The sequence below is a fragment of the Platichthys flesus genome, chromosome 12 (assembly GCF_949316205.1).
Source record: "Platichthys flesus chromosome 12, fPlaFle2.1, whole genome shotgun sequence".
In the NCBI taxonomy this organism is placed as follows: Eukaryota; Metazoa; Chordata; class Actinopteri; order Pleuronectiformes; family Pleuronectidae; genus Platichthys; species Platichthys flesus.
Genome location: NC_084956.1, coordinates 17,436,199 through 17,448,613, shown reverse-complemented (window position 1 = coordinate 17,448,613; position 12,415 = coordinate 17,436,199). Strand labels below are relative to the sequence as shown.

The 12,415-nt window shown below is 39.6% G+C and overlaps 2 protein-coding genes across 2 annotated transcripts; both read right to left on the bottom strand.

Annotated features, from left to right (window-relative positions):
* Window positions 1-782: 782 nt before the first annotated feature.
* Window positions 783-5,763, bottom strand: pkd2l1 (polycystic kidney disease 2-like 1). Its single transcript, XM_062400851.1, has 15 exons — window positions 5,475-5,763; window positions 5,082-5,195; window positions 4,081-4,208; window positions 3,727-3,980; window positions 3,416-3,640; window positions 3,100-3,328; window positions 2,841-3,011; window positions 2,565-2,746; window positions 2,350-2,470; window positions 2,164-2,262; window positions 1,960-2,081; window positions 1,760-1,877; window positions 1,484-1,617; window positions 1,245-1,386; window positions 783-1,067 (listed from the first exon to the last, which is right to left on the bottom strand). The coding sequence occupies exons 1-15, from the start codon at window positions 5,761-5,763 to the stop codon at window positions 948-950; spliced, it is 2,448 nt and encodes an 815-aa protein (XP_062256835.1). The 3' UTR covers window positions 783-947.
* A 2,677-nt stretch (window positions 5,764-8,440) lies between these two features.
* On the bottom strand, window positions 8,441-8,872 carry atoh7 (atonal bHLH transcription factor 7). The gene has a single exon (XM_062400373.1). The coding sequence runs from the start codon at window positions 8,870-8,872 to the stop codon at window positions 8,441-8,443; it is 432 nt and encodes a 143-aa protein (XP_062256357.1).
* Window positions 8,873-12,415: the final 3,543 nt, after the last annotated feature.

The following is a 12,415-nucleotide window of genomic DNA, read 5'->3' as shown; positions in this document are numbered from 1 at the left end:
ATTGTCTTTACAGGGATTCTAACAAACATAGTAACTACTATTAAACTCAGGTTTGTATCATCTGAACGATTAATTGACTAGACAGCATGAGTTTTCTATACAATGGCACAAAAACTCTTCTATCCTTTTTATTCTGCAGTACCAGTGGGTCATGAAACCTGAAAGATGACAACCACATTACTTAATATCCAGTCCATTGGCACAATAAATATGTTTCTGATCCAGACATAGATTTGAATGAAGACCTAAAGATGCTGTCACTCATCACGTTTGCCTTGTTACAACATTAGGTTGTTTGAGCTCAGGAAGCTGATGAATAATTACTGACTGATCTGTATAATATATCAACTTAAAAAAATATATATTGTAGAATTGTTTAGTAGACGTCGAACTAGACTACACAGGGTTTATAGTTTCTGAGGAACTGCAATAGAACTTTAACATTCAGACACATTACTTGACAAAAGCAAGGCAAACATTCATGTCCCCAGATGTAGAGTGGCTTCTGCACTAATAATAGATTATATAGCACAACATTTTCCTCTAGCCTACAGTTGAAATAAATGGGTATTCCACAACACTTACAATATGCAGATATACATTCAGGCCTCACAATGTACATTGTATTCCTCTGTAAATCTGAGCTTAAACCACTTCATTATATAAGCTCTAATGCAGGCACCTAGGAAGCAAATTCAAAAAGTATGTGCACAGTATTTACATGTGACCATAAAATGAGTGTATGAAGGAAAGTGCAACATTTTGTAAATCATACTGTCCATCTTGTATTGTTCTCATCGCCTAATTGTTGTTTTCAAAGTGAAGAGCTTTGACTTTGAATATAGAGAAGTTGTGAAGCACAAAATATTGTTGGTTGGTGACCCATGTACATTCGTGTGTGTCAGCTGACTTCCAGAGAAGCAAAGATTTGGTTTCCAGAGGGTTGATCACATATGACAGTCGTAAGTGGTGTTGGTACGAAGTGTTGGTCTCCTGAATGACAGATCGGCCTTCGTACCTCTGTCCACACAAACCAGGACGCTCCTATCTGAGGCAGCATCATCACTCTGGACATGGTTAAGTGAAAATTCAACATTATTTATTTATAAGAAAAGAAGATAACGTTTTTTGTGAGGTTAAGACATTTTCCTTATAACAGCTACAGAGTTTAAACATCACTTTGAGTCTACTTCATGAATTTTATGCAATAAGGTTTAAGAAAATCTAGTTATTTCCATACTCACATCGTTATTGGTTGCAGACGGTTTCCCTGCAGTTTCGTTCCCATTGGTTTTCTCCTGTAATCCCAGTTTCTCCATAATCAACTCCATCCTGGTAAAGATGCTGGCCACAGAGCTTTCCAGTTGGAGAACCTGTTTGACCACTCTTAAATGATGAAAGCAAGACAATTCAGCTTTTGGTTAATGTCCTTTGAATGATACTTCAAGACAAATCATAGGCGAAATTTTAAAACTTGTCCCACTTTAGAAATTGTTCCCGATCCACAAAGGTTTGACCGGAGTTGTTCTTCTGTTCACTGGAGGTCACGGCAGGTTTTTCCAGTAATTTGTTTCCGTAATTCTTTCCAAGATTGTTGAGTTCAGCGCTGAGAGCATCCTGACAAAAAAATGTAAAAACCACAATGAAAACAGCCTTGTACGCATTTTTCTTAATCTATTTGACTTAATCAAGCTGGATAAGAACTGATTTAAAAACTGAATGAAAGAGTTTTATCACATTTATTGTGTGAGTCACAAACCCTCTTTTCCTCCAGCTCAATTTTCATCCTTTCTTGTTCGTCCTCGTCTAGAATTTGGTTCCCATCACAGTCAAACCGTGAGAAGGCTGCTGAGATTTCATGATCGGCATGTCCCATCCTGTGAGATCATCGGAGCAGTGAGCCTTAACTTTAACACCGACGCTAACATATGCCTTTCTCTTGTATTTTTTGTCACTCACTCTTTCAGAGTTTCTCTGAAGTCCTTGAATTCAATTTCTCCAGATCCAGAGCGCAGTGCTTTCTGAACATCTGATATTTTCTCCTTTTTGAGTTTCAACTTCATAAATGTCTTCATATAGCTCTGAATTATAAGAATAAACAATTGTTTGTGTAAAATTCTATATTCATAAATTCTACTTTGACATTAAAGTCATCGCCTTTACCTGTTTGATGATGTCCGTAATCTGCAGCTGGTCTTTTTGGGACGAGAGCTCCTCCTTGACCTCAGAATACGTGTCGTTGATGATGGCTAGAAACATGTTCTGAGAAACAAATGCATGGAGAAATGATGAGGCTGCTCCTTTCTACTGTTTTAAAATCAGACGTCTTGTAAAACGAAAACCACTTACCAGCAGAACAAAGAAAACAAAGAACACATAGGTGACGAAGTAGATGGGTCCAAGAACTCTGTTGGCACGATCGATGGCATTATAATCAAAGTCTCCGAGAATAATCCTGAACTGTGTGAAGCTGCGGGAGGACAAAGAAAATAAATTCATAAATTCATGCTCATTCAGCCTATTTAATTATTTCCTGTTGAGCTGTTGTGACTGGCACCACTTACATGCACTTCACAAAGGTGCTGAAGGAATCAACCTCTGTCCCAAAGAGCAAATATCCAAGCTGAGCATAAGCGAAGAAGACAATGAAGAACATGATGGCGAATCCCAAGATGTCTTTAGCACATCTTCCCAGTGTGGAGGACAGCTGAGTCATGGTCTTATTAAAGCTGATGTACTTGAAAACCTACAAGGACAAGAGGAATACACACATTGTTTGGGATGACACCAAAGATGGGTAACGCTTCCAAGTAAGGAGATGAAGTTAAAGAGGTCTGTACCTTGATCCATGCGAAGAACAAGTTCACAGCATTCATGTTGTTGTATTGTGTTTGCCAAAACGCCAGAAATTCAAAATCAGCATAGATTTCAGGTTGTTCCAGGAGTTTTCCAAGCAAGTTGTCCACTTTGACGGTTCGGAAAATATTGAATACGATGGCAACGATGGCGAGCTGGGAAGGAAAACAATTTTCATATTCAAGGGCCAAGCTCTATCAGAGAAAATTAAAACGTTTGAATCAACACATTACATTTACTTACCATTATGACAACAATATCCAGTATGTTCCAGATGCTTCCGAAGTAGGACAACTTGTGTATTTGTAGCTCAAGCATCTCTTCGACAACATAGTAGAGGATGAACACACAGAAGACTATCTCACAGCCCAGGATGAAGTAATCCCAGTAGGTGATGTAGCGAATCAGTTTGACTGTTCTGATCTGGTAGGAAGGGATCGCTCCACCTGTGGCTGGGAATTCAACTACCAACCTGAAAGAAGCAGATTAAACTTTGATTAACCAATGCCTGGGTACCAACTAATGGGTAAAGTTGCTACTTTTACTTGTGCACTTTTACCTGATAACGCAGAACATGTTGATGTTTGCATTGTAAGTGGAGAAGTCGATGAAGACTGCTCTGGTTCCTCGGTCCAGCCATAGGTGGTCCACCAGTTCCGTCATTATGGCGGCGCTCTCCTCTTTGGTCCGACTCAGGTCTTGATAGTATCCTGCTCCACTGTAGGTGGTCAGCAAGCCCCAGTGAGAGGAGCCCTTGATCTCTTTCTCCTTGTGGTAGGTCCAGCTGCAGAGGAACAGAAGGGGCATGAAAATAACCAAAGAAAATAGAGCAGGACAGTGTCCTTGTTACAATATTGAAGAGGGGCTTACGCGGTGCCGTTAATGAGCCCGAAGCTGAGGTCGTCCTCCTTCTTGTCATTGTAAACATCAAAACATCCAGTGATCTCATCTTGGAAGTCATTGTGGACCTTGCAGGAGTTGTTCTTGATCTTGATCTGCCTCATCCTGGGAACTCCCAGCAACATATTCTCATAGTAGATGAAGGACTGGTTTCCGCTCCCCAGTGACTGGCTATTATACCATTTAGTCCAGTAGAGGCCGTCCATTAATGGGCCTTGGGCATACTGTTCATACAACGATAGGGTGGATTCACACAGACTGAAACATTTTTGTACTTTGGCACTGTGATGACAAAAGAGGAAATTAATTTGGAGGAAAACTCACAATCCAGAAGTCGGACATGGTGCCAATGGACTGAAACGTAACCCCATTTTCACCGGCTTTATTCACAAACAGATCCGTCATGGCTTTAGTGTAATAGTAGGTGCTTGAATTGGTCATACCGTACGTCACTGAAAGACAACGTGATGACACTGTTAACATCCAATCACTGATTGCTATCTGTCTTTGCTTAGGCTCAGCTCTAAACGTTGCTCTATTGAGCAGTCCAAGATAAGACCGCTCAGAAGCAGACACGCAAAGCCTCTGTGAGGATTTGTTTGGCTGCTGTAGAATAGATTCCGATTAGAGGCTGTAATTTGTTTGAAGAGAGTGCACGCTGGCCTGACACAAATGGCCTCATCAAAGAATGTAAATCTAACCCAAACAAAGCAACAATAGACAAGGCCTAATGCTCTTATCGCTTGAAGGCAAGAGAGCAGTGTGCATGTCCCTTTCATTCCTAATGCTCAATTGGACAATGACTCTCAGGCAGAAGGATGGGAGGGTAATTTGTGGTAAGCATTAAAGTAGGGTGTATCAACAGCCCAAAGTGCCCTATACAGTAGCATCCTGCAGTGATCAGCGTGGCTGAAAATAGGAATAAAGTACATAAGTACACAACAAAGAAAATATTTAATTCACGTCATTGTGAACACTGAGTGTCATCGTGAACACAGAGTCGTTTTCTAGCCTAGAGACATGTTTTTATTCTCTTTATGGGTAATTAATTTGTTAAAATCATATATTTGGGGTGGTGTGTGGAAGGGACTTCAATAGGTAACATTATGTTTATTAAGTCCCAAGGAGAGTATTAAAGTGTAAACCTAAATCTAATTTAAGAACCAGAAGTCAAAAATACATTTTCTAGACGTAGAAAGACACTTTCATATGTCATTAACTGGGTTGACTTACTTTCAAATACTATTTAATCAGGCCACTGTTTGTAGTTTTGGAATCAGTATCGATTCCTCACAGTAGATGAGAGACAAACATGGGTAACTTACAGAGGCATATGTCCACCAAGAACACCAGGTAGACCAGTAACTCCCGAAGCGTGGTTCGGACAAACAGTTCCCTGTTGTTAGAGGTGTTTTCGGTCAATGTTGTGCCCCAAAACCCTGAAAAGAAAATATCAATGTAAGTCATCGGTTATGAACTTGAGACACAAATGTATTTCTGTAGGTTGTTTGTAAAGACCTGTCACGAATAGGGTTACTTTAACGGAGGAAAGATGATGAAATGCTGTAAATTACCTACTTTATTTACTCAGTTGGACAGTTAAGACATTTCAATGAAATAGAAAATTAGATCTCAATGAATAGTCATGAAACTAGTATTCCAGTTAATTTTCGGAGCGTAAATGTAATGTTAAAGTCAGCAGAGTGACTTCTTCGTACCTTTGATGAAAGAGCAGCAGCCTCTTTGTTTCTTCACCAGAATTTGCTCGTTGGGTAGTGTTTCCTCGGGTGGATGCTGGAACGGGCTGGGGGTGTCCACTTCGTACATGCTGTCCATGGCGCCTTGGAAGAGAGGCTGAGGGTTGTAGATGGTGCAGACAGCTCGGGGCATGGGCGGAGGAGAGCCACAGTAGGCCTGGTTCACCCAGGCACCATTGCCCAAGTTGTCCAACTCGCACTCCACCTGCCCAGTCAGGTGGGTGTCAGCCCGGTTGTTCAAGCTCTTCATCCTGGGATACGGTGGCGCTTTGACTGTTTGAACTGCTGAAATGTGGTTCAGAAGAGACAGTGAATCACAGCAGTGTCGGCAGCTTCTGAACACCTGCTGGAGGGATGATTATAAAGAGTCCGATGACATAACCTCTGTTGAGGGAGGAGCTGCTGGGCCTCGGCTGGAGCTTTTGTAGTCTCGACATTGAGCCCCGGTAAAACACATTTAGGTGATAACATGGAAGGTGCTGCTGTTACGCAACATTGTGTTAAGATGTGTCCAGTTGTTTATGGACACATCTTAACACAAACTAACCAATAATATCTCATCCTTGGCTGCTCCAAACTCAGGGATACTTTTAGATGTTGTTGTGTAATCCATTTGCCGCTCATCTGTAATAAATTATTTATTATAAAATAAATGTAAATATAGATTTTATGCTTTGAAATACAATGAAATATAATATAAAAGGGGATGAAGAGATCACCACTACACTGTTAACCCCTCCAAGAGCTGAAATGATAAAAAAAAACATTACCAGATATAAGTAACTTAATTCTAAAGCGAACATTGCTACAATATCACACATCAAACTATTAATGTGATGGAGATGTCTTGCAAAGAAGAGCATCCAGTCACGTTGAAAGGCAGACTCACTCAGCAGTTTAGACATATTAATTTGTTTTACCCTCTCAGTTACTCACACGCTGAGCACATTGTTGTCACTATTGATGAACATCTCCTACGCTAACACGATCCTATTCAGGAAATCAATTAATCGCATTTGTCGATTATATTTTATGCCACAGCTGTTCACCACTTGTGACTGAATTAATGAGGAGCGTAATTGCAGTGTCAGCCATGGTCTCATTATCATTCCGCACTTTTGACTCTGCCCTCTATTCATTTTTTGACATGCCAACTGTCAGACAGCGTTCATCAGGTTTGAAAACACTCAACATGGCAGATGAATCATAAAAACTATCTGTATCAGTGTTTGGCATCGAGAACTCTGTTAGCACGGCCCCTTGCAACACTTGGCACATGTGTATTAAATGTTCTTGGCTTATTTCAATAATTAGTCAAGGAGATTAACTAGTGAATAGTAAAGCAATTCAATTTAGTTTATTCTGTGCAGCATTTTGATTTCAAACCACACAGACGGGAAATTGAGATGATCTAAAAACAACACACTATTCCACATTTTACCACCCAACTCATCAGTGTGCGTGCGGGTGATGGGGCAGCAGTTGGACAGGACAGTCCATGCACTGCTGTGTGGGCCTTATAGTTAATGCAGATAGAGTTTGGGTCCAGCTATGGCCCTTCATGCTTCAGCGGCTCTGAACACAGCCCTTACACACAGCCATTAACACACAAAAGAGTGTAATTTCTGCTCCCCCGCTGAAGCCATGGCAGGATCTGGCACACAGGCTTCCTTAATCTGCTGCGGCTTGTGCCACCATTCATCCTTTTTCAAATCTGAAACAATCACTTTTCAGTGGCTGATTATGCCATTTAAATCTGTTGCCTCGTGGCTCCCACAACGGATGGTGGCGGATCATATCACATCCTGGTTTACACTGAGCTATCCCGTTGCACAGTTGAGTTTAACACTTTTAAAAGGTGTCACTTTTATAGGGAACATTTTAGACTAGAATAATTAATTGATTGTACCTTGTCCTGAAAAGGAGTCTAATTATCAGTGTTTCGATTTTGGTTCCCCTCTTGACGCAATCGTGTCTTATCTCAAAGGCCAGGAGCTCAGGACAAAAGGCTGATTTATTCCCCGGGGAGCAGATTGAGGCAATGCAGCGGACATGACCTGCAATCACTCCCACTGAGAACCTGACAACCACAAAACAAAGACTGTGCTGTCAAGTACATGTTCTCTGTGGTAACCGATGTTTTGATTCAAGACATACAAGACAAGTGAGGGTTTAAATACCTCAGATCTCTAATTAGAGTGTTTCCTAAGATGAGGAAAAAATTTAAAACATGGAATATCAAGTCTTGTAGAATGTCAAGTTAATCAGTTGCAAATTAACATTCTGTCATAAGGCTCATAATAGTAAGAAATAATAAATACTTCACACTTCGCAAGTAACAGTAGATACACTATAAAGTTGCACCACTAAAAGACTTGCTTATAAATGACAATAAAGAACAAACAAAAAAGTTTTTCATATAAAATAGTTTTTATTTTGGAATCCAAAACTATAATAATAACAAAATAGAGGTTTGCACGTGAAAATAACATCTATCTTTCAACTCTACAAACATTGTTCTTACACTTTGACATGAACAGTTACATATTGACTTTAACTATGCAGCTAAACCACAATAATTTTCTCACAATCCATCTCACATTGCACAACATTTTAGGGCTCTATCAAAATAACTGATAAAAACACACCATTGTCTTCAGTACAATCTAATGGTCATTATTAAAATGACACTAGTGCTACACTTTGAACAAAACGCTGCTCAACATGCTGCTGGGTTTCCTAGCAAAAAAAGGCCACAGGCTTCAAACTTCAACAGAAACCTTTTTGATTGTCCGAGAAATACTATATAAATAAAAAGAAAAGAAAATAATGCAATACACATGTATTTACCGTCTCCTAGGAGGAGAAATAATTCACATTGTCACACGCAACATGACTGATTACAACAACCAACAAATGGCTGCAGTTTATGCTTGGACCTGATGTCCGTCAAACTGGTACGCGAAGGATGACTGGATGTACTCCTGTTCCGTCGGGGAGTCGTACCTCATGAGGCAGGGGTAGCTCTCAGGCTGTACACAGTCAAACTGCAGGTCCAGCCACTGCCTGTGAGGAGCGTTGTGCCTCCTGGCGTCTGTCAGGATCCGGTTGAGGGCCATGATGTAGCTGAGAGCCATCTGCAAGGTTTCATACTTGGACAGTTTCTTGTCCTCGCCCCACTGGGGGACCACTTTACGTAAGCGATCAAAAGCTGTGTTCAAACCCTCCATCCTCTTTCTCTCTCTGGCGTTGGCAGCCGACCGTCGCCTGGTGGTGGTCTCATACTTCTCTGGACTCTGGGAATCTGGTTCTGAGGACTCTGATCCGGAGTCGGTGCAACTGGGCCGGCGAGACTTCATGATGTGCGTTTGAGGAATCAAACCGGTGATTGTCCTCGGATAAGAAAGACACAAGCTGTGAGTTGATAGATTTGTCAGAGAAGTCTCCAGGTCTGTGTCAGGGTTCCTCAGAGGTTCTCCTCGGTGTTACAGCCTGTCCAAGTTGTGTGTCCTTTGTGTTGATTGTGAAATGATTGTCAACCCAGATAGTGGACAGCCCAGACAAGTCCAAGGTGTCTGTGATCCTGGAGACAGTGAGGGAGCAGCTTTTATAAGATGGAGCAGATGAACAGGTGGCAGCAGGTGGGGTCCCTGCTCCCCCCCCAAATATTGCTCATAAAGAAACACACCCATACAGACTCATAAACAACCACACCCACTCTTAACACACATACACACACGTACACAGAGGCATATATACGCACACTCGGTGCACACACAAACAAAACCTTAATGAATTTCCAATTATCTTGGGCTGGGCTCTCTGGCCGTGGCTTCACTCAGGGCCATGTGTCACAAACACCAAAAGTGCACCATCTGGTTGCTCAGCTCACCAAAGCTGATGCTGCAAACACACTTTTAAAAGGCTGAGATTAAGGATTTTTCCCTGTTTAACACAACATTCCCACCAACTTTGTTAAATCACTAATATTAGCCAAAGATTGAAGAAATCAATTTTAAAGTTAAGAGAAATATCAACAATTTATGCGATAAAAAACGTCAGGTACAAGCAAAATAAATAAAACAGAAGTGTAAATTATAATGTCATTAAAATAACTGGCATCACTTTCTATGATTTGAATTTCCCACTGCTGTGTCAAAGAAATTTGATTTATATGAAAATATATAAATTTCAGCACATTTTACTAAAAAATGTTTAATTTTTTTATTATTTGTACAAGTATATATGCTTTTTCATCTTTAAATGTCATTTTATGCACAGTTTTGAAAAAAACTATTTGGACTCAATCATTGATATATTTAGCCATGTCTCAGAAATAAATCTGTAGATATCAACTTTTAACATCTCATTGAGTTCAAATTAATTATCTTAAAAATCTTTGGAAGCACCGTGCCAATTATGTCAGCTGGTTTTATTACATAAACCACCAAGAAGTCCCCTTTCACTTGCCATGTAACGGGTGTCCATGTGATAATAACCATAATCTGAGATTAGCCTGAGGCAACAGAAGTGTAAGTGTGGTCTATAACCTGAGGGAGTTTAGCAGCACATCAGGGGATTATGAGCCTGCAACAATATGGACCAAGATGGTGATAAGATTACTGGGACATCAGAGGTTTGGAGCCTGGTCTCTGTGCAGGTGGACAGATATTACGTTCTGCGGAGATGTCTTCTACTTGTGAGTACTCTGGTTTGTTTCAGTGAGGGTGTTTATCAGTGCCGGCTCCTGATGACTCACAGTATGTGGGATGCATTAATGTTCCTTACCAGTGGAGAGGACATATGAAATAAATAATTGATCTGTGTAGTCGGCCGAGAAAATGAGACAGACAGAATAATTTGTCTGTCTGTCCATCCCATCTGGCAACATTGAATTCTGTAATACAGGAGGGTCGTCTCCTTTGACACACAAACACACACACACACACACACACACACACACACACACACTGAAAACACACTACTTATTGTCACTCAAAAAGCCACACAGATAAATTCCTTGTGTTGCTTTAATCATGCTGCTGTTACGCCTCTGTAAATACAAATAACATTCTTTCAATTGCAATTTGAATCCCCTAACAACCCTCTTAATCTGCACAGAAGGTGATTAATTATAAACAACTGTACTTATTATTGAAATATTTAAAATGATATCAAAATATTTAAATTTGATTTTATACTCATACCTGGCCACTTTTTGGAGAGTAATTATTTTCTATTAACTTTCCTCCATTTATCTCTCAGATGACGTCACTATTGCATTTTAAATTAAGTTTGATTTTTACATAGATAATGATCTTAAGTGTAATATAAAGTCGTTACAAATTACCCAACAATATACAATGTATACTGTAATATACATGATGTTTGTACCTTATTAGATAAAATAAATAATAATACTTAACAGTACAATGTAATATATATATCACAACCTTGCACTATAAAAAGGCTTCATTCTGAAAAAGAAGTACATTTAATACTTAGAGTATCATATTTAGAATAATGCAGGACTTATACTGTGAATGCAGGACTTTGACTTGTTACAGAGAACACAGTGTTCCTACTTTTATTCAAGCAAAGGATCTGGATAGGTCCTCTGCTGCTGCTGCTTTAATCTACGGACACGCAGCTCCTGTCAGTGTGTATTGACAAACTGAAAGCTTGGGTGTAGAGGCAGGTTATGAATGATTAATAACTGTCAGAGGCCCTGAATAATGCCCGTCTCTGGTATTGGGTCATGCACAAAAGCTGATGCTGTCTGGTCATTTTGGGATGGACTGGTTAGCTGTGCAATTAGGCATATAATCCTATCTACCAGTTGGTTCATTGATTACAGATTGATGTAGTTTGCCAGCTGCTGCTTGTCTTGTCTGAAGGCCTCGTCTGAGACGTGGCCCGGACCTTCCGTGTCTTCCAATCTCCTTCTTTTCTTTGTAGCAGCAGCAGCAACCCCTCATTTGATTGGCTTGTCTGAGCACTGGTGGGCTGAACCATTCCCTCTGTCAAAAGCCATATGTCACAACTGAGGAGTGACCCGTCTGCTGTGGTGGAAACTTGTATGCTCATAAATCCAACTCTCCTTATGGAGAAATAGAGATTAGGCTGCAAAGCGTATGTTTCAGTGTGGGAGAGAAAGTGCAAATCTCATTATCGTCACAGGATTACATTTAAATTAGCAGCTCGTACTTTCTTTTAATAAGCATTCAGAAATGTGTGCTGATATTTTGTTGTGAAATGTGTTGACTTTGATCATCAGGAGTTAAATTGCAACCAGTTGTGTTACTCTCATCAAGTAGAGTAAATCTAGAAAATGTAAAACATAGTTTAAAACAGGGAATTTATCACTATCCCTAAACTAGAAGATCACAAATATGTCATTTATTTGCACTAAAATGTGTTGTATTTAAGACTCGAGGAAATTACAGTAACTTGTATTGTGTTGATATTACAGTAATTAAGTGAATTTACTTAGAAAAACGTTTAAACATAATAATATTCATTACAAAAATGCTGAGAGACCTAAACATAAAACATATCATAAGGTTTTATTATATTTGTTTCAAATGTGTAGATTTAGCTAATCAGGACTTAAATTGCAAACCAATAATGTGTTGATACTGCAATGCTGAAGTTGAGTGAACTTACAAAATATAAAACATAATTGTAAATATGGTAATATTTAGTATATGTCAGATATATGAAAAGTAGACGTAAACGCCAAACAATAATATTGTATTAATATTTTTCAACAAATTAATATTAACGTGTTGATGCTGCAAAAATCTAGTCGAATGAAAAAAATTATTTGAAAACATGGTACAAGCATACAGATAGAAAATGAAGGCGTTGATATTTTGTTTTTAAATGTGTAGACTGTCAAA